The sequence below is a fragment of the Bidens hawaiensis genome, unplaced genomic scaffold, assembly GCF_021521415.1.
Source record: "Bidens hawaiensis isolate Kalapana, Puna unplaced genomic scaffold, B.hawaiensis_p1.1 tig00027288_1, whole genome shotgun sequence".
NCBI classification, from domain to species: Eukaryota; Viridiplantae; Streptophyta; class Magnoliopsida; order Asterales; family Asteraceae; genus Bidens; species Bidens hawaiensis.
In genome coordinates, this window is record NW_027505092.1 from 141,596 (window position 1) to 164,434 (window position 22,839).

At 37.3% G+C, this 22,839-nt stretch overlaps 1 protein-coding gene and 1 pseudogene across 2 annotated transcripts; both read left to right on the top strand.

The window, feature by feature from the left end:
* The first annotated feature begins 1,466 nt into the window (after positions 1-1,466).
* LOC143610630 (uncharacterized) lies at positions 1,467-12,463 on the top strand. Of its 2 annotated transcripts, XR_013149627.1 has the most exons (6): positions 1,467-1,673; positions 2,925-3,104; positions 3,195-3,349; positions 3,860-3,970; positions 5,364-5,582; positions 12,412-12,463. XR_013149627.1 is itself a non-coding variant. In XM_077085057.1 (5 exons), the coding sequence occupies exons 1-5, from the start codon at positions 1,506-1,508 to the stop codon at positions 5,431-5,433; spliced, it is 684 nt and encodes a 227-aa protein (XP_076941172.1). In that variant the 5' UTR covers positions 1,467-1,505; the 3' UTR covers positions 5,434-5,724. The 2 variants fall into 2 exon arrangements, 1 of the variants encoding a protein (XP_076941172.1); XM_077085057.1 differs by lacking the exon at positions 12,412-12,463 and having other exon boundaries at positions 5,364-5,724.
* Positions 12,464-21,496: 9,033 nt separating this feature from the next.
* Positions 21,497-22,525, top strand: LOC143610638 (L-type lectin-domain containing receptor kinase IX.1 pseudogene; annotated as a pseudogene).
* Positions 22,526-22,839: the final 314 nt, after the last annotated feature.

The following is a 22,839-nucleotide window of genomic DNA, read 5'->3' on the forward strand; positions in this document are numbered from 1 at the left end:
GAGGCTTAATCAATTGCAAAGATGGGATCGAGCAGCAGTAAATCGATTGAACCTGAATCGGCGCGGCGGAGCTTTTCGACAAATGTGTTTCATCCGTCGTGTATTCGACCGCCGTCTACCGGTGACATTGATGATGACGACGTGGACATCGATGACCAACAGGTTATTGCTTTTCTTTTTACCTAATTCAAACCCTAATTTGTTATAAGCTTGTTTAATTTGTTGATTGCTGGTTAAAAGTTAGGGTTTTTGCTGCTTAATGGTGCCTCTTTTGTGAAGAAATTAATAATGCTTGACAATTGAATGTTATTGTCTAGTTCTACGCCTGTAAATGAACCGAACAAACAGGAACGTGTTCGTTTGTTTAACTTTAACCGAACACGAACACAGACATATAATCGAACAAATTGTTTTTGTTCACGTTTGTTCATTAACGTTCGTTCGTTTAAAACCTAAAAGAACACTTCACTTTAAAACCTAAAAGAACACTTCACGAACGTAAACGAACACAAAGTTAAAGGAATTTAATGACCATAAACGAAGGAACAAAATTGGGTGTTCACAAACATAAACGAACTAACAAAACGCGTGTTCATGTTTGCTTGTTAACAAAATTTAATGGCCATAAACGAAGGAACATAATTGGGTGTTAACAAACATAAACGAACTAACAAAACGCGTGTTCATGTTCGCTCGTTTAATCAAATGAACAGAAAAATTTGTTCATGTTTGTTCGTTTTTTAAATAAGCGAACATACATGAACTACCTGCTGAAAAGTTCATGAACGTTCGGTTCATATAAATGCCTGTTGGGTGGTTCTTTTATGGGTTTGATTACAGAAGATAATATTTAATCTTCTCAGGTATCTAATCATCAGCCCAAAGAAAATGGTATCATAGATAATCATTCTTACATGAGTTTATCGAAGTCAAAAGGTAGATTACACCGAAATAAAAATGTGAAAACGAAGCAGGCTGATAAACGGGCTCACGTACCATCTGAACCACATTTTGGTGAATGGGGTGAATCGAGTCTGAGTGGTAGTGTATCAAGGACGGGGAGTGGTTCTTCTCGCAACACTTCAAGTCGGTTTCTTTCTCATTTTAGTTTCTTTTCTGGTAATCTAAGCTCACATTCATCAAGGGCGTATGTGGAATCTTCTGCAAGTTCTGTAATATCGAATGATGATAATAAAAGTAAAACTCGTCAAGGTTGTGAGATTTTTCCTTCGTGTTTCATGCCATCATCTCCTGGACCACATGATGATGACTCCAATTCCGGTTCCGGTTCTGATAATAGTGAATTAAGTTCCATCCATGAATTGGATCGGGATGGGAATAATAACTATGGAATGGAATCTAATAGGCGAATGGAGCCTATTGAACAAAACGTTAGGTTTAGTAGAACTTTAAGTGTCGGAAGGCTTCGTGATAGAGTTCTTAATAGACCAACATTATCTGAATTAGCTGGTGAAACGGCATCACGCTTGTCTAATGAAAATGTGATGATATCCGCAAGTTCATCTAGTTATTCTTCATCTACTGTGGCTAATTCTTTGTATGAGAATCGTGATTTGGAAGTTGATTATGTTGGTGCTAGAGAAACGAGATATCCTAATCTTTTGGAACATAGGGCAAACTTTCTTGAAAGAAGAAGAAGGATAAGATCACAGGTACACATATTACTTTATAAGTTATATTGTTATACTTATAACAAGCCTTTTATGAGATTCTGTTTAATTGATATGGTCAATGGTGAGATTGAATAATTATAACATGATAATCACTTGGAATAAAAAGTGCGGCAGGATATAGTGTTTGGATAATTGGGACCTTTTGTTCATTGAAGTTGTGATAATTTGATAAATATTTAGTATTAAAGACGAAAATGGATAAATTGATGAAAAAAACTTTTGTATATGTTGTAGAAGTATACAAGATTCATATGAGTTGATAATAAAAGACCAACATATTTTCTTCTTTTCTTTTTCATGAAAAAGTTCCTTGACCTAATTTTGATTATTTATTAAAGTCACTCAGCCTGTAAAAAATACATGAAAAAGTCACTAAAGAAACTTTTGTATATTAAAGTTCTCTAAACTGTCTAAAATGCTCGTGCTTTTGAAACTGTTTTTTTTTTAATTTAATTTTATTTTATAATAATAATGACTTGTTAACTTTTAAACACTCAAAGATGTTATAATTTTTCCTTTGTTACAAAAATGTTGAATGCCACTTTATCAAATTATGACCAGTTTGAGAGTTTAGCAAGTCTTATTTAGAAAAGCAATACATAATTATGTTTACTTTAGGCAGGTTTGGAGACATTAATATACAAGAAATTAGTTTAGAGACTTCGTTTATTTTTTACGAGCTGAGCGACTCTTTCATGAAAAATAAGAAAGTATTCGCATAGTGGTTGTTATGGCATTTACCATATTTGTATTTATAAGTTTATCAATTATAGAAAATACTCATAAGTTATTCCTTGATCATTATGTTTCCAAGCAATTTAGTCCTTCATTTCAACAACAAAGAAGTCATCTATTTACAAGTTACAACTATTCCCCGGAGACACGGTCAAAGTATGCCCACCTAGTGTGCTTCTTTCATGACATGCTCTGGTCCCGGTTGCCTTTTAAGTTAATCCTAGTTATTATCTCAATAATGATTTATTCACTTTGAACCCTCGGGTAGTTTTATCATCCAGGAGAGTAGTCTTAGAGGGCATCTCAATAATGATTTATTCACTTTGAACCCTTGGGTAGTTTTATCATCCAGGAGAGTAGTCTTAGAGGGCCCTATCCCTTTGTTGGGGGCTTTGGCTACCCTACCTCATTCCCTTCACAAGCCAAGGACAAGATGCCACAACAATCAGTAGCATAGTGCAAATCAAGCATGTTGATAAGTTTTACCTTTTGTAGGTACATGCATTGCAGAGGATGGGAAGTCGCTTTGAGAATCTATCAGGTCATGAGAGATCTTGTATATTATCGGGTCAGCATCGAACGGGTCATTGCATATGTCGTCTCAATAATCAAGACCCAAATAGTGCTAGAGGTAGCATATCAAGAATTGTTCTATTAGCTGAAGCTCTCTCTGAGGTAATGCCATGTTTTAATAATATAACTTTATTTTTTTTACTGTTTAAGTACTTTATTATGAGTTAAACTTTGTGTACTTATTTAAATTAGGTTTTGGAGGAAATTCACCAGCAATCTGTAATTTCTTCATCCCGATACACATTGTCTTCAATTGGATCGGTTCCTGCTCCAACTGATGTTGTGGAAGCACTTCCTGTTAAACTTTACCGCAAGTTATCAAAGCATTTAAACGAAGAAGAGGCACAGTATGCATTTGTTTTTCTTTATGTCTGCTACCTTTTCTCTAACAAAAGTATTGAATCTGTTATTTAAGTTCAACAAAGATTAGCCTTTTTTTGCTACATTTTTTAATGGAAATGCTGAATTAGTTATTTAAGATCAATAAAGATTAATTTTAACTTAAAATAAAGAAAGATTTAACTTTTTTTTTGTTTCCTACATTTTTCTTAACAAAAATGTTGAATTTGTTATTTAAGATAAACACAATTAAAACTTTTAACTTTAATTTTTTTTGAAAACAAAGAAATATTCAACTTTTTATTTGCTACATATTTTGTAAAGAAAGTGCTGAATTTGTTCCTTAAGATCAATAAACTTTTTATTTGCTACGCGTTTAACTTAAATTGCAAAGAAAGATTAACTTTTTATTTGCTACATTTTTCTAACAAAAATGTTGAATCTGTTCTTTATGATTAACTTGTAAAATAAAAATAAAGAAATCTTAATGTTTTATTTGCCACATTTGGTTTATATAGATGTTACATTTGCCTTGTTGAATATGAGGATGGGGATGAAGTTAGGGTTCTTCCTTGCCATCACGAGTTTCATAGATTATGCATCGACAAATGGCTTAAGGAAATTCACAGGTACATTTCTGTTAAACGTTTTATAACATCACTGTTATGATTTTCAAAGAGTTTTATAGCAAACACTTGAATCACGCGACTATTTTGACTCGCTAACTTATGGATTGGCCAATTTGGTATCTATAAAAGGGCCACGTTAGTTGAAAGTCGCTCAAATCTATATTTATTGCATACAACCTCTTAAATGATTTTATTTAAATATTTATCTTATTATTATGACATGATTGTTTTGTGATCATAGTTAACAACAAAATCTTTGATAGTATAATGCATAAAATCGGACAAAAAGTGGTCATCACTCGACCTGATTTGAGGCGCACTAGAAAAGAATAGAAGATTCTTTTTCCTTTTCTAATATATATCTTTCTTGACCCGTTACAGCGTTACTCATTCAACCCAATACACCCATCTTGCCACCTCTACTTTCCATGCATTAACACATGCATTTTGGGTGCTTGCTAGACCACATAAATAAATTACAGCCTTTAAAATAAAATTGTTTGGAGAATGGCTAGTTAGAAGTAATAAAATAAAATTGTTGGAAATGTAGAGTTGATGGAGTTTAAAATGGAAAATTAATTTAAGTTTTCAAAGTGAATGGTTTGAGGAAAAATCAAAATATGTAACTTTAAGTTTTAGCACCTTTTATCTCTAAAATCTAAAAATAATATAAAAATATTAACCCTTAAACCGGTTATCAGGTTAACCCACTTATTAAACGAGTCGGGTCTGGGTTAACCGGCTAACCTATTTTTTAACCATGTCATTTTGGGTCGACTTGTTGAATAAATGGGGTCATATTAGCCAACCCAAACCCTGTGTTTTTTCGTGTTTGCGTCATAGTTATTAAAAGCGAACTAGGCGCTAATTCAAGGTGTAGCGTAGGTACAACGCCTGGTGGCGGTCGAGGTGTGTTTTGGCAAGATTCCAGCTAAATCTGCAAATTCCGGCCAGATTCCGCCCAAAACCATTTGTTATTGGACTACTAAAATAATATTTGAAGTTTTTTTATTTTTATTTTTTATACTTATCAGATAATATCTTTTGCTTTTTGATATTTGAATAATAGTTTAATTTTTTAACACACAACATAGTTTTAATTTTTTTTATTTAACTGCCCTTTTTTTAAAATCGGGCGCTTGTTTTGCGCTTCTAGCCTGGGCGCTAGGCGCACCGTCAACGCTTTCGAGCGCTTATCGCATTTGATAACTATGGTTTGTGTTAGATTTGATGTCCCTAAATTGAGGGTCAACAAGTCAAAATTCTACACCACTATTCTGATGATTTATCCGAACAACAATGTTCGAATGGCTTGTGTCAGAGTTATCTTGATTTCCAGATTCATCTCTACAAAAATAGGCCAACCTTAATAAGTTTGCATTTACTTGAACAGGATTTGCCCATTATGTCGTGGTGATGTTTGCAAAACCGCGTCATTGCCTGCTGAGGGTTTACAGTTATAAAGACCCTTTTTTTCGTGGGCCCGGAAAAGCAAGCTTGGAACTTGAGGTGCTGCAACCTACAACATGGTGTGACTGGAAAGTCAGTCTTGATCTGTATTATTGTAATCATACTCAGGGAGTTTGTATCGGATACTTGGTTTATGGTTCGAGTTTGTTTACCTAAAAGTGTTGTAGAAAAGGATAGAAACTTTTGATGCCAGGCATTTCGCTGCCAGAGTTCTTGTAAGAATAAGAGAACAAGATTTGTGTGGGCTTCTTTCCTAGAAGCTTTAGTTGATGTATTATGTTAATTTGATTATATTCTTTGAAGTTTCAACCGTACATGATGCAATCAATGACCGATTTTAATGTGTATATTCGATGTAAGTACCTGCTACATAGGTGTTTTATGACTTATGAGCAGCATATAGTATTTCTATAGGTTGTCAACTCGTGCAGTTGCATAAACTATTAAGTATATGAGTAGTTATTATTGAAGGTTGTTAGTGGCTTGGATTGTGCGAGCAAGGTTGTGAAGGATTCAAACAGTTTGTTGAGCCCGGCAATCAATTTCATCACCAATTTGTTGTTGTCAAGGTGGGTGTTGATTTTGGCGAGTTGGTCGGAGAGGACTTTCAAGGCTTGACAATAGGCAGATGCGTTGGAAAAGTTGTCAAGTTGGATACTGGATAGCTTGTTAAGGTGAATCACCCGAGTGATTTTGTTATCTTGAAAAATTCTGGCAAGGGATGACCAGGCGGCGGCTGCAGTGTGTCCAGGTTTAGAATGGTGTGGAGAAGGTTGGAGGAATTTGTACCATAGATCCATTGAAGCTGTTAGTATCTCTTCTTCTTGCATCATGGCGGCTATGGTTTTCCTGCAGTTTGGAAATTACCCGGTCGAGCTCCTTGATGGACTTGTGAAGATCTTGATTATGAGTGTTTGCCGTGATGAGTTGATTGTATTCCGATGAGGTATTGAAACAACTCTGCCTTGATAGGGTTAGTACCCGTTAACCGAGAAAGAGGGAACGAAGTTTATCTCCAAAACATTAACAATTTCATTCGATACGTAACTTAAAAACATAATGGAAATAAAAGCAAATCATTTCGTGATCTCAATAAAATAATGAGAAATAACTTAACACCAGTATTTCGAATAGGGGAAAGAACGTGTAATAGACATCGATCAAAACCGAGAAGATTAGAAGGAGCGATCGCTAATTAAAAGCAAATGGAAAATCCATGGAGTACTTGGTTTTACTGCAGGGATGAAAGGGTAACACCAATAATAGTCGAAGGATAGTTAATGTAATTGTAATTCACCCACAATGCAAAAGTCAACAGATTAAGAGGCACCCAGATCCAGGAACTACTTTTGTTTCATTGAAGATCTCTCAGTTCATATTCTACATTCTACAAACACGGTAAATTATCTATATTTTAACTTTTGCTAATATGAACTCCGGTGGTGTGTCTCATCATGATGCATTCACCAAGTCAACATTAATATTAAGTCAACTTTATAGCAGCCTTTTCATCTGCATAGTTTGATATATTCGATTTTTAACCTGATCTGTATAAACATATTAACAAAATAAGGTGTTTTGTTTGAAAAAAAGGAACTTTGTGGACAATTAAAACAGCTCTTTTGGTAAAAGGCTAAAGTGAACAAGCTTAACTGGAGCAATCATGTCGCTGCCTATCAATGTCTGAAATCATTACAGCAACCGATAACTTTGATAAAAAATGGTGCATTGGCCGAGGAGGGTTTGGCAAGGTGTACAAAGGAAAGATATCCGATGAACCAACTGATATCTACGCCATTAAGAGGTTGCATTTGGAGTCCAACCAAGGAGCACCTGAGTTTTGGGTTGAAGTTGAGATGCTTTCAAGGCTGCGCCATTGTAACCTTGTGTCTTTGGTTGGCTATTGCATCGAGGGGAAAGAGATGGCCCTTGTTTATGAGTACATGCCTAACGGAACCCTTTATGATCATCTTCATAAGAAAGGTACAGTTCTCACTTGGTCTCAATGGCTCAAGATATGCATAGGAGCTGCACGTGGTTTGGACTATCTATACACCAGTACTGGCACACAACAAGGAGTCATACACCGCGACGTGAAAAGCTCTAACATTTTGTTGGATCTGAATTATGCTGCCAAGATTTCAGACTTCGGACTGGCTAAAATAGGACCCACAAATCAGACACGCACATATGTTAGCACCACAGTCAAAGGCACCTTTGGGTATATGGATCCAAATTATTTCTACACAGGTAGACTGACTAGAAAATCTGATGTTTTTGCCTTTGGGGTAGTATTGCTTGAGGTGTTGTCTGGAAGGCCCGCTTTGGACGAGAGCCTGGAAGAGGGTTTAGCAATATGGGCCCAAGACCTGATCAGAAAAGGAAAACTCACTGAGGTTATCAGTCCTAGCTTGAGGGATCACATTTCAAAGAGTTCTATGTAGGAATTCTCAGGTATTGCAGTTCGATGTTTGCATAGTCATCCAAATCAGCGCCCAACAATGTCTGAGGTCATAGGCAGTCTTGATAGGGCATTATCATTTCAAAAAAGAAAGGCCTCATCGACCCAAGAAGGAATCACCATCAAGAAAGTATGGCCATTCCTTTTGCTTAAAGGTCACTCTGAATCTGGAAGCTCGAGACAGGACCCAATAGATGATGATCATGAGAGAGGAACAGGACCTAGAAGATTTCTTTTCAGAGATATCGCCTTGGCTACCAACCACTTCTCTGGTGATAATACGTTAGGCGCGGGAAGATTTGGGCGTCTATAAGGGCTACTTATCCCGTGAAGATATCATGATAGCTGTCAAGCAAATTTCACAGGGTTCTAAACAAGGAAAGAAAGAGTACACGAGTGAAGTGAAGATCATCAGCAGCTTAAGGCATCAAAACTTGGTGAAACTCATTGGTTGGTGCGATAATAACAATAGGTTGTTTCTGGTGTACGAGTTTATGCCAAATGGCAGCCTTGATTATCATCTATTCTACAAAAAAAGTATCCTCAATTGGGATGTGAGGTATAGAATCGCTAAAGATTTAGCCTCAGCATTGCTGTATCTCCATGAAGGGTGTGAACAATGTGTGAGACAGCGATATCCAAGCGAGCAACATCATGCTTGATTCAGGATTTAACGCAAAGCTTGGAGACTTTGGATTACTCATGAGCCATAAACTGTTTGAACAAACAACTGTTGTAGCCGGAGCTCTAGGCTACATGGCTCCTGAATGTGTACTAACAGGGAAACCCAGCAAAGAGTCGGATGTGTATAGCTTCGGGGTGGTTGCATTAGAGATAGCTTGCGGAAAAAGGGCAGTCCAATTTGTTGACGAAGACTCAGACTTTCGGTTGATTGAGTGGGCTTGGAATTTACATGGAAACTCTGAGCTGCTTTCTGGTGTGGATCAGACGCTGAACAATGAATTCAATGCAAAAGAAGTCGAGTGTTTGATGATGGCCGGGTTATGGTGTTCACACCCTGACCGTAATCTGAGGCCGTCTATCAGTCAAGCAATTCAGGTGCTCAAGTTTGAAAGTGCACTCCCAAATCTTCCAACAAAGATGCCGGTGCCCAGCTATTTAGTACCATCGATATGGGACACTGGAGAATCATAATTATTAAAACATAAAAATTGAACTTTGTATAAGCTAGGTTCTTATAATCTTTTATGTATTATGTTAAGACATTGAGCCAGATCGATGCACGGCAGCAATCCGCTTCAAGTATTACTGCTGACATTTGACCGAACACTTGGTGTGTGTGCATTTATTAGATCAGTTTTTTCTTTTAAATTTTACAACGAAACTACGCTTAAATTCATCAATTTTATTTTGTCATTCTGAAGCATCTTGCTTTTAATTTCATAATAATCGATGAATTTTTGACCAATTTTACGCTCCACATCTTCAATTTTCGCACCAAACACACAAAGCTCTTCGTCTTCTTCCTATATATATCTTATAATTCACTCAATTCAATTACCAGTAAGCAAAACTTATATATCTAACATTTTAATCAAACAGTAATTATATTTATATTGGTACCGATTAACCATACCCAAAAATACTGAAACCGAAAGCACGCCTAAGTGTAAATCAAATACCGTATCAAGTGTAAATCAAAACCGAAAGCACGCCCAACTGTCTGTTTTGCTACATCTTTTTAAGAAAAAAAAATGTTGAATTTGTTATTTGAGATCAATAAAGATTAACTTTTAACTTAAAACAACAAAGAAATATCAACTTTTTTTTTTGTTTCCTACATTTTTATTAACAAAAATGCTGTTTATTTAAGATCAACACAATTAAAACTTTTAACTTCGATAACAAAGAAAGATTTAACTTCTTATTTGCTACATATTTTGTAACGAAAACGCTGAATTTGCTATAAGATTAATAAAGATTAACTTTTAAAATAAAAAACGAAGAAATATTAATGTTTTATTTGCCACATTTGGTTTATATAGATGTTACATTTGTCTTGTCGAATATGAGGATGGAGATGAAGTTAGAGTTCTTCCATGCCATCACGAGTTTCATAGATTATGCGTCGACAAATGGCTTAAGGAAATTCACATATACATTTCAGTTAATGTTTTATTTCATCACTGTTCTGATTTTACCAGAGTTTCATAGCAAACACTTGACCATGTGACTATTTTGACTCGCTAACTTGTGGATGGGTCAATTTGGTATCTTTAAAAGGGCCAAGTTAGATGAAAGTCGCTCAAAATCTATATTATTTAGCCTCTTAAATGATATTATTTGAATATTTATCTTATTAATATAATATGACATGGTTGTTTTGTGATCGTAGTTAGCAACAAAATCATTTATAAGATTATTCATAAAGTTGGACTAAAAGTGGTTGCCACTAGACCTGATTTGAGACGCACTAGAAAAGAATAAAAGATTCTTTTCCTTTCTAATATGTATGTTTTTTGACCCGTTACCCATTCAAACCCAACACACTTATTTGACATATTTAACTTTTATATTTTAGCACTTTTTATATCTAAAATCTAAAAATAATATAAAGAATTAACCCTTAAACTGGTTAACAGGTTAACCCATTTCTTTACCATGTCATGTTTGGGTTGACCTATTGAATAAATGGGGTCGTATTAGCCGACCTAAAACCTGTATTTTTTATTGTTAGTGTCAGGACTCAGAATTTGCCGTCCCTACATAAATTCATAAATTGAGGGGCCAACAAGTCACAGTTCTACACCATTCTTCTGATGATATTATCCGAACAACAATGTTCGAATGGCTTGTACCATAGAGTTATCTTGATTTCTCTACAAAAATGGGCCAATGTTAATAAGTTTGCATTTACTTGAACAAGATCTGTCCATTATGTTGTGGTGACGTTTGCAAACCCGCGTCATTACCTGCTGAGGGTTTACAGTTATAAATATAGACCCTTTTTATCGTGGGCCCGAAAAAGCAAGCTTGGAACTTGAGATGCTGCAGCCTACAACATGGTGTGACTAGAAAGTCAGTCTTGATATGTATTATTGTAATCTGATACGAACATGGTCCTTTTAGTTGAGGCTAATTTGTAGGAGTTCGAGTAGTGGGTTAGTTGTTATCAGTTTTTTTATTAATTGCAGAAGATTAGTATTAATAGTTTCACATTTGTTTGTAATAGGGGTGAATATTATTATTATAAAATTAGGGTTTCTTTAACCTTGTGTTTGGAGAATTGCCGTCTCGAATTGACTAATCGGAGATCAAGCCTAACTCGAATGTGGCTAGTTATGCTAGTTTCATTACTTTAGATTTCCAGATTCTATCAATGGTTCCATTGCCGGGAATTACGAGGGTACAAACTCGGAGCAATCCAAGAGAAGATGGTAAATCAGTCTTTAGAAGCAGTCATTATGAGGAAGGCTATGGTAGTTATGGCGAACACAGTGGGAGTAAGCCAGTAGATCCAATTGCCACACAATTGGCTTCTATTGGTGTAAAATTGGGATCGATGGAGTCCATGAAGAATGAAACTAAAGGTAGCAACACTACCCCTGTCCAAATCGCTACCCAATTAACCACCAAAACTACTCCGACTCCACCATCACCAAATTACTCGGTTGATCTGATTGCTCAATTAGCAATTATTGCAACCCAATTGGTAGCACTAAAAGAGGATATTGCAGAGATCAAGGTTTTGTGGAATGACAAGGAATCTCAAGAAGAACAGCATGGCCCACAACCTGATCTGGCTAAAGAGGAAGACCCAAATGATTTCCCTTATAGTAATGATGATAAAGATCAACTTGAGCATGTCTGGGGTAGTCATTTGAAGATCGATAATGGTGTTCAAGTGCAGACTGGAGAGGGTGTTAAGTTGCAGGCTGGAGAGGGTGTCGTAGATTTGGAAAGCACCCAAAATCCCATACAAACCTAGGCCTCCTTAAAGCAACATAAATTGACTTTTTTTGTTAGAGATCCGGGCCAAGACAACCGACAGGTCTCCTGCCAATCATTAAAGATGGGGAAAGTGATCACCAGTTTTATTCAGTTCAAGACCATCAGGGGTTGCAGGAAGCCGGTCAACCCACAATAGAATGGCTTATTGCTTGGCGCTACAATTCCCTTGTTTCCGACTTGAGGACAATTCGATTTTTCGGGTCGGTGGTATTGATACGAACATGGTCCTTTTCATTGAGGCTAATTTGTAGGAGTTAGAGTAGTGGGTTAGTTTTTATCAGTTTTTTTATTAACTGCAGAAGATTAGTATTAATAGTTTCACATTTGTTTGTAATAGGGGTGGATATTATTATTATAAAATTAGGGTTTCTTTGACCTTGTGTTTGGAGAATTGCCATCTCGAATTGGCTAATCAGAGATCAAGCCTATCTCGAATGTGGCTAGTTATGTTAGTTTCATTACTTTAGATTTCCAGATTCTGTCATAATCATACTCAGGGAGTTTGTATTGGATAATTGGTTTATGTTTATGGTTCGAGTTTGTTGACTTAAAAATGTTGTAGAAAAGGATAGAAACTTTTGATGCCAGGCATTTTGCTGCCAGAATTGATGTAAGAATAAGAGAACAAGATTTGTGTGGGCTTCTTTCCTAGAAGCTTTAGTCGATGTATTATGTTAATTTGATTATATTCTTTGAAATTTCATTTGTACATGGTTCAATCAATGACCGATTTTAATGTGGGTTCACATATATTCGATGGAAGTACTTGCTACATAGGTGTAATATGAGCAGTATATAGTATTTCTATAGGTTGTCAACCTGTGCTGTTGCATAAACTGTTAGTGGCTTGGATTGTGCGAGCAAGGTGTTGGTATTTGAGCTTAATATTGATTGAAATGACCACAATCAAAGGCAGCCAAACAATTCACGATTGATTATTTTCTGAAGTGAATACAATGAACAGAGATAAAATCTCTTAAATAGAAAAACAAAATAGCGGCTAACCTAATATTCGCTAACAAGTTGGACTGGGCCCAAACAACTATTATTCAACAAAATCAAATTAAATGAGAAAAATCAGGACAATCTGCACGTGTGAATTGTGAGAGCTGCATCAATTTCGGATCAGTCTTCAACACCCCTTTGATTCGAACTCCTTGACTCCAAGCAAGTGACGAAGGTAGACAAACTTTTCCTGGGGAAGTACTTTAGTTAGGGCACTCATTTGTATTGCAATGTTTAAGAGTAAGCAGATTTTGAGTGACCATTTTACGTATGAAATGATGGTTGAGTTCAATATGCTTAAACCTATTGTGCATAATTGGATTCTTACTCAAGTTTATTGCTGACATGTTGTCACAATAAATTGTAGTAGCTGCATGTTGCTTCAAACCAAGATCCTCCAGTATTCTTCTTAGCCAAATGGCTTGACAAGTAGATGTTGTTGCTGAGATATACTCAGCCTCAGTACTTGAAAGTGCTATAGTGTTTTGTTTCTTTGAACTCTAACTAATCATGCCACTTCCTAATGAGAAAACATATGCTAACACACTCTTTCTATCATCCATACAGCTTGCCCAATCACTATCTGAGTATCCAATCAACTCAATTATTGCAACTTTATCATACCAAATACCATAATGAGTTGTTTCTGCAATATATCTTAGTAGCTTCTTGGCTGCACCAAGATGTAACTTAGAAGGACTTTATATGAATCTGGACACCATTCCTACTACATAAGATAGGTCTAGGCGAGTGTGTGTTAAATAGATCATACCACCTACCAAACTTCTGTAAGTATTTTCATTTACCTTATCAGCCTGATCTTCAACCATGAGCTTTTCACTGGTATTCATAGGAATATCATCAACTTTTGAGTCTTTTATTCCAAATTTGTCAAGTAAGTTCTTGGCATATTTCTCCTGTGAAATGAACACACCATGGTTAGTTTGCATTACCTCTAATCCAAGGAAGTATCTTAGTAGGCCCATATCAGTCATTTCAAACTCCTTTTTCATCCCTTGTTTAAACTCAGTAATGAGATCTTCACTATGGCCGGTACATATGATATCATCAACATAGAGTCATACATACATTAACTCATTCTGTTCACTTTGTTTAACATAGAAAGTTGGCTCATTCTGACTTCTAGTATATCCATTATTGATAAAGTACTTATCAATTTTGGAATACCATGCCCTTGGGGCTTGCTTTAACCCATATAAAGCTTTCCTCAGTCTGTATACCTTTTCTTTACTCCCTTTAACTTCAAACCCCTTAGGTTGTTCCATATATATTTCTTCTATCAAATCACCACACTCTTTTTCCTATTCAAAGCTCAGCCCTTTGTCTCTGTGTTTTCACATCGAGAATTATTTGCAGATGAAGAGATGTCAAAGGGGCTTCTTACTCCAAAAAAAATCCTCCTACATCTCTATATAAACGCTGGTTTATCAAGAAGACATAAGAAAAACACTTCGAATTGTTGATTAATTGGCTAAGATGGCTTAGAACCAGTCGTTCATTATCTAATGGATCTTTTCGTTCTAATACTCTATCCGAGAGATATCAGTATTTATCAAATATGTTCCTATCTAACAGAACACTACCATTAAGGAAGGCTGACTTGACATCCAATTGATGTATAAACTAGCCTAACTACGCTGCAACATATAATACCACCCTAATTGTTTCAAAACGTGCCATTGGAGCAAAAGTCTCCTGATAATCAAGTCCTTGTTGCTGACAGTAGCCGTTGGCTACAAGCCTTGCTTTATACCTTAAAATCTCACCATTGCGTCCCAACTTTTTTTTAAACAACCACTTGAGTCCTTCAAGTTTTTTTCCTTGAGGAAGTGTCACAAGTTCCCAAGTGTTCTTTTTCTCTATGGCCTTCAGCTCATCAACCATAGCCTCTTGACATTCCCTTTTTAATGAAGCTTCTTTGTAGGAAATGGGTTCAGTTACGTTGAGGGCAAATTGACATGTATAGTGGTCTTCGTGTGCAGCATCAACCTTCTTTGCTTCTTGATAAACCTCCCCAAGCCCCTTGGCTCTTGGTAGAGGAGATGTGGAGGATTGAGCAGGTATAGTAGGATTTGTGTGAGAGAGATTGATAGGCGGATTGGTAGGTTGTGTATTTGAAGAAAGAGGTGTGTTTTGAGAGAGAGTTGGACAAGTCTGAGGAGTAGTAGGTAGGTGTTACTGGTGAGGTTTGGGTAGTTGGTGAGTTAGGTGTTGCCGGTGAATCAAAAGTTTCAATGTTTTCAGTTGAGGTAATTGGCAAAGATAAGGGAAAAGGATCAATAAAGCTTATGTCATAGGTATCATTGGCTGAGGTATCCCATTCCCATTTCTAATCTTCATGAAACACAACATCCCAGCGGGTTAGGAACTTCTTTGAAGTTAGATTATACAATCTATACCCATTGGTTTGTGATGAGTATCCAATAAAGATACATTTTTTAGACTTGCTATCAAGTTTTCTTCTGTTTTGAGCAGGAATAAATGCATAAGCACAACAGCCAAACACCCTTAGATGTCTTACAGATGGTTTGATTTTAGACCATGCATGGTCGTGGTGTGCTATCTTGCAGGACTTTGGTTGGGGCTAGGTTGATTAGATGCACTACAGTAGCAACAGCTTCTGCCAAAAAAACAGTTTAGAAGGCCTTTTTGCTTCATTATACTTCTAGCTAGACCCATGTTGGTTCTATTTTTCCTTTCCACCACGCCATTATGTTCTGGTGTATATGGTGGAGTGAGTTCCCTTTTTATGCCATGCTCATCACAGAAGGTATGGAACTCATTGTAGAGGAATTCACCACCCCTATCTGATTTGAGAACTTTTATGGTACAATCACTTTGATTTTCAACAAACACTTTAAACAACTTGAATTTGCTGAAAGCATCTGACTTGTTAGTAATGAAGTAGACCCAAAACATTTATGTGAGGTCATCAATAAACAACAAATAATAAAAATTGCCCCTCCAAGCTTGGAACTTGCATACGACCGCAAAGGTCTGTATGGATCAGTTCCAATCTCTTAGTTTCCCTTCATGATTTACAAGTAAAAGGTTTTTTAGTTTGCTTCCCAACAATACATCCATCACATGAATCAACGGGTTTAATACTTGGAAGTCCAAGTACCATACCTTTGTCATGCAATCGTTTTAAACCATGGAAGTTATAGTGACCATACCTCTCATGCCAAAGCCTGGTAGTTGCATCTGTTTGAGTTGTTAAGGAGAGTTTAGGAGCTGAATTGCTACTAGTGTCATTCTTTGATGCATCAACAAGAAACATGTTGTTGTTAGAGACTTTGACTGTCATAAGCATTGCACCAGTTGCCTTTGGTCTTATAATACATTGCTCATCATCAAAAAGAAGTGAATAGCCTTTCTTCATCAGCTGCCCAACACTTAGAAGATTGTACTCAAGCTTAGGAGCAAAGTACACATCACCCAGCAGTCTATATTTTCCATATATTGTGTATATTCTTACCGTTCCTTTGCCTTCAACAACAATTTGCTTATTGTCACAAAGATGAATAAACAACTTAAAACTTTCATCTAATTTGGCAAAACTCCCCTTCACTCCTGTTATATGATTAGAACAGCCCGAATCAAGGAACCAAAGACATGAATTGTTACCACTACAGGCTGACTGAGTCATGAGGGAAAAATGGCCATCAGGTATTAGAGCCATAAATAATCGGTGTTCTTCTTTAGCTTGTGCACTAGACCCTTCGTTGTTATCTTCAGCAACATTGGCATGCGGCTCATCATAATACCAACAATCCTTTTTTAAGTGCCCATACTTGTTGCAGTGGTCACAAAAGGGTACACGACTTTTATCCATATTTCTACCACGGCCCTTTCCTCTTGAGTTGCCACGACCTCTACCATGTTGAGTAGAAGGACTGTTATTTGATTGAGAGTGGTCGTACATGACCTGTAAAGCCTGCTCCTTAGCTTTTACATGTTTATCTGGCATCCTGCTATTAATTCTCTCTTCATGGGATTGTAATGATCCCATTAATTTAACAGGAGTAAGTGTAGAAAGATCATGTGAAACCTCTATTGAAGGTACAACATAATGAAACCTGGGTGAGACTACGTAGTATCTTCTCCACAATGACTTGATCAGCAACAGTTTCACCATAGGCTCTTTTCTGACTCACAATTGCCATAACCCTCGGGAAGTACTCCCCGATGGGTTCCGTCTCTTTCATGCAAAGATTCTCAAAGTCTTTGTGAAGACCTTGGAGCTTAATTGCCTTTACTTGGGAATCACCTTCGAATTCCATCTTCAATATTTTCCACGTCTCTTTGGACGTGGATGCAGCAGCAATTCGTGAGAATAATTGCTCGTGCACAGCTTGTTGGATAACAGCCATGGCATAAGCATCTCTCCTCCTTTCAGTCTTGATTTGCTGTGCATCGCCTTTTTCACTAATACCAGACTCCACCTGATCCCAGAGATCCCTTGATCAAAGGCTTGCTTTGAGACGAATGCTCCAATACTCATAACCTTCTCCCTTGAAGAAAAGGGATAGGGTTAGAAGCAGTTGGAAGCAGACTTGTTTGATCGGCCATGGAACAATTAGGGTTTTGAGAGTTTGGTTAGTTTGACAGCCTTCAGAGCGTGATCACCACCTGTGCTCTGATACCATAAATCTGTTGGTATTTGAGATCAATATTGATTGAAATAACCACAATCAAAGGCAGCCAAACAATTCACGATTGATTATTCTTTGAAGTGCATACAATGAACAGAGATATATATCTCTTAAATAGAAAAACAAAACAACGACTAACCTAATATTCGCTAACAACTTGGACTGGGCCCAAACAGCTATTATTTAACAAAATCAAATTAAATGAGAAAAATCAGGACAATCTGCACGTGCGAATTGTGAGGGCTGCAACAATGTCGGATCAATCTTCAACACAAGGTTGTAAGTGATTCAAACTGTTTGTTGAGCCTAATAATCAATTACATCACCAATTTTTCGTGGCCAACGGGGGGTGTTGATGTTGGTGAGTTGGCCGGGGATGACTTTTAAGGTTTGACAATACGTAGATGCATAGGGAAAGTTGTCAAGTCGGGTATTGGATAGCTTGTTTAGGTGAATAACCAAAGTGATTTTGTTATCTTGAAAAATTCAAGCAAGGGCAGCCCGGGTGGCGGCTGTAGTAGTGTTCGGTTTTAGAGCGGTGTGGAGAAAGTCGGAGGAAATTGTACCATAGATCCATTGAAGAACGATGGAGTGTAAGTCGTCCACAAGCTTCTTCTGTGTTGGTTTCTATTTCTTTGGAGGAGGATGAGGTTTGTGTTGCACAATGGATTTTGAATAGTTTCAACCGAGAGGAGTATTGGGCAGAATCCAACTCAAGTGAAACGAGTATGAAATTCTTGATGTTGGAGACGGTTATAGTAGGGTGAAGTTTGTGTTCATTGTGAAAGGTGGAGAAGAAAAGGGAAGCGAGGTGGTGGGAGGTCGAAGAACATGGAGGATCAAAAGAGGGGAGACCGGAGAAGAGAAGGCGGCTGCCTGGGTTCTTGTTATACCATGTTAGAGTTTGACAATCACAATCGTTAGTTGCTTGATTCCAATCATTTGGTTTATATAATTACAATCCATTTTAGGTTAGGATTGTAACCTTGGCTTTATAGAATCATCTATACAAATATGGAGGATATTGCCAATGTTATTTCTAATCCTATTAGCATCTTCAAACATGGCATTTGAAAAGCGAATGGAGTTAGATTGAACATAATCCTCCCAACGGCTGTACTCGACTCTTCATAAAGGAATGATTCCATTGAATTCAATTCGAGGTGGAGGACCGCCAACCTTAGTTTGATGTTGGCGAGTGTTTCATCATCGATAGCGAAAAAGAGCTCACAATGGTAGATCCATGCATGCTTCAATGTCCACCCCCGAAAGTCTTCCGACATTGGAAATTTAGTTTTGTCTAATTAAGAAGTTGCGTCGGTCGCTTAAAAGCAATTGGATCCATGCGAGTATTGTTGAGGGATGAAAAGTGTAACATCAATAATAGTCCAAGGATAGTTATTGTAATTAACCCACAATCCGAAAGTCAACAGATACCCAGATTGAGGAACTACTTTTGTTACATTGAAGATCTCTACCTTCTTTTTCTACAAACACGGTAACGTTTCTCGTTAACTATCTTTTAATTAATATGTACTAGTCCGGTGATGTGTCTCACCAAGTCAACTTTCGCTATAATCAGTTGACTTTATGGCATTGTATAGCTTAATCGATCTAGGAAATTGTTAGTGATCATTCCCAACTTCTTAATTATTACACATGAAAACTTGACTTAAGTTGATCAAAATCACCAAGTCAATATTAAAATATCAACCTTCATTTAAATTTTTTCATCTGTATGGTTTGATATTTTCGATGCTTAACCTGATCTGTATAAACATGTTATCAGAATAATAAGGTGTTTTGTTTACCTGAATTTTGTTTGGAAAAAAGAAACAGGAAGTTTGGTGCTATGCAATTGTGATTTAGATGGTTTAGAAACTATGGGATGAGATTTTTTCTCGAATATCCGTACCCGTATCCATACCGAATTAGCCTATTCGGTATGGGTATCGGTACCAAGATTTTTTGGATTTTGGTATTCGGTACTTACATGTACGGTTACAGGTACTTCGGTATTTTGTACTTGTTTGTAATGCGTAGAGGATTTATTGGGAATTTCCATATTTATGTGTAAATAATAGGTCCAACAGATTATTAATCATATAGTTTAAGTGGTAACAGTAAGATTATGTGTTGTAGAGCATGGTAAGTTAATAAAAAATGATGCCACGTCATTGTCACAGTGGGACATTAACTAATTAACTAACCCATAAATCATGTGTAATGGGGACAGTTAGTTAACCGGGTTATATAAATACAAAAAAGAACCATATGTATTCTTGCATCCAATCATAACAGTCTAATAGTCTAATAACTGGGAAAGGAGAATTGGCCAGTGTCACTGGAATGGTGCCCTCTCTCACTTGATTGAAGCGGTGTTTGGTGCCTTTTATGTCTGTGTGGCCAAGAGAGTGGCGCCCCCAAAGGCTCCACAATACCCGGTCTAATAATTTAGCCAATTTGGCTTGTACCGATTCAGTTTATTTGTTATTCATACCTGTACCCAAATCATTGGAGATTTGAAAAAAAAGAAAAAAAAAAAAGCAAAGTGGGTACCATACCGAAAAACCCGTACCCGTATCGTTCCATAACAATCGGTATGGTACTTGGTACTCCGTTTTATTGATTTTCAGTACGGGTACTTTCGGGTGGCACGGGTAGGTACGGTACCGATCTCATCTCTATGCCAAACTTTAGCGTATACAAACTGCAAAATTGCAATAACATCAAGTAATGTTGATGATGTGTATCTAATTTAAGCTGTTTGGGTTATTGCAAGGTTTATAAGGGATAAAGATAATTTACAAAGTCTTTCACTACTTTGATTGATCTTTGAAAGGCACAAAACATAAATATCTATATGATACAAAGGAAATCAAATCAAAGCAGCTCTAATAGTTATGTTTTTTTTAGGAAAGGCTAAAGTGAACAAGCTTAACTGGAGCAACCATGTCCCTGCCTATCAATGTCCCGGGGCAACCATGCCGCTTATTTTCAATGTCTGAGCTCATTACAGCAACCGATAACTTTGATGAAAAATGGTGCATTGGCTGAGGAGGGTTTGGTAAGGTGTACAAAGGAAAGATATGTGATATCTACGCCATTAAGCGGTTGCATTTGGAGTCCCACCAAGGAGCACCTGAGTTTTGGGTTGAAGTTGAGATGCTTTCAAGGTTGCGCCATTGTAACCTTGTGTCTTTGGTTGGTTATTGCATCGAGGGGAAAGAGATGGCCCTTGTTTACGAGTACATGCCTAACGGAACCCTTTATGATCATCTTCATAAGAAAGGTACAGTTCTCACTTGGTCTCAATGGCTCAAGATATGCATAGGAGCTGCACGTGGTTTGGACTACCTACACACCGGTACTGGCACACAACAAGGAGTCATACACCGCGACGTGAAAAGCTCCAACATTTTGTTGGATATGAATTATGCTGCCAAGATTTCAGACTTCGGATTGGCTAAAATAGGACCCATAAATCAGACACGTACATATGTTAGCACCACAGTCAAAGGCACCTTTGGGTATATGGATCCAAATTATTTCTACACAGGTAGACTAACTAGAAAATCTGATGTTTTTGCCTTTGGGGTTGTATTGCTTGAGGTGTTGTCTGGAAGGCCTGCTTTGGATGAGAGCCTGGAAGAGGGTTTAGCAATATGGGCTGAAGACCTGATCAAAAAAGGAAAATTCACTGAGATTATCAGTCCTAGCTTGAGGGACCACATTTCAAAGAGTTCTATGAAGGAATTCTCAGGCATTGCAGTTCGATGTTTGCTTAGTCATCCAAAACAGCGCCCAACGATGTCTGAGGTCATAAGCAGTCTTGATAGGGCATTATCATTTCAGGAAAGAAAGGCCTCATCGACCGAAGAAGGGATCACCATCAAGAAAGTATGACCATTCCTTTTGCTTAAAGGTCATTCTGAACCTGGAATGATAGAGGACCCAATAGATGACGATAATGATAGAGGAACAGTACCTAGAAGATTTCTTTTCAGAGATCTCGCTTTGGCTACCAACAACTTCTCTGGTAATAATAAGATAGGTGAGGGAGGATTTGGGTTGGTCTATAAGGGCTACTTATCCCGTGAAGATATCATGGTAGCTGTCAAGCAAATTTCACAGTCATCTAAACAAGGAATGAAAGAGTACACGAGTGAAGTGAAGATCATCAGCCGTTTAAGACATCAAAACTTGGTGCAGCTCATTGGTTGGTGCCATGATAAAACTCAGATGCTGCTATTGTACGAGTTTATGACAAACAGCAGCCTTCATGATCATCTATTCTTCCAAAAGAGTATCCTTAATTGGGATGTCAGGTACAGAATCGCTAAAGGTTTAGCATCAGCATTGCTGTATCTCCATGAAGAGTGTGAACAATGTGTAATACACAGCGATATCAAAGCGAGCAACATCATGCTTGATTCAGGATTTAACGCAAAGCTTGGAGACTTTGGATTGGCTAAATTCGTGGCCCATAGATTGTCTCTACAAACAACTATGATAGCTGGAACTGTAGGCTACATGGCTCCTGAGTGTGTACTAACAGGGAAACCCAGCAAAGAGTTGGATGTGTATAGCTTCGGGGTGGTTGCATTAGAGATAGCTTGCGGAAAAAAGGCAATCCATACAGCTGACGGCGAATACTTTAGGTTGACTGAGTGGGTTTGGGGATTACATGAAAGATCTGAGCTGCTTTCTGGTGTGGATCAGATGCTGAACAATGAATTTAACGCAAAAGAAGTCGAGTGTTTGATGATGGTGGGGTTATGGTGTTCACACCCTGTCCGTAGTTTGAGGCCGTCTATCCGTCAAGCAATTCAGGTGCTCAAGTTTGAAGGTGCACTCCCAAATCTTCCAACGAAGATGCCGGTGCCCAACTATTTCTCAGCGCCTGACAGCTCTGAAGTTGGTTCATCTAGCATTACAATGAGCAACAGTAGCATCGATGTGGTACACTGAACAATTAAAATTATTGAAAACATAATATCAAACTTTGTATAGGCTAGGTTTTTTTATAATCTGTTGTATATTATGTAAAGATATTGAGCTTGATTCATGCGTGGCAGCAATCCGATTTGACTATTGCAGCTGACATTTTATCGAACACTTGGTGCGTGGGCGTATATATTTGATCAGTTTTTAACTTTTGAGGGAAACTATGATCAAAATATTCAATTCTTCGTCATTCTGATACATTTTGCTTTTAGTTTCATAATTTGTTACCAATTTTACTCTCACATCTTCAATTTACCCTTTGAAGTTGTTCTCTCACC

Bases quoted from the DNA above. Each gene is read 5' to 3' on its own strand.
- LOC143610630 (XM_077085057.1), top strand. From the start codon at position 1,506: ATGATATCCGCAAGTTCATCTAGTTATTCTTCATCTACTGTGGCTAAT. The intron at 3,350-3,859 runs GTATGCATTTGT...TGGTTTATATAG, and splicing joins TTAAACGAAGAAGAGGCACA to ATGTTACATTTGCCTTGTTG. The intron at 3,971-5,363 runs GTACATTTCTGT...TTACTTGAACAG, and splicing joins TGGCTTAAGGAAATTCACAG to GATTTGCCCATTATGTCGTG.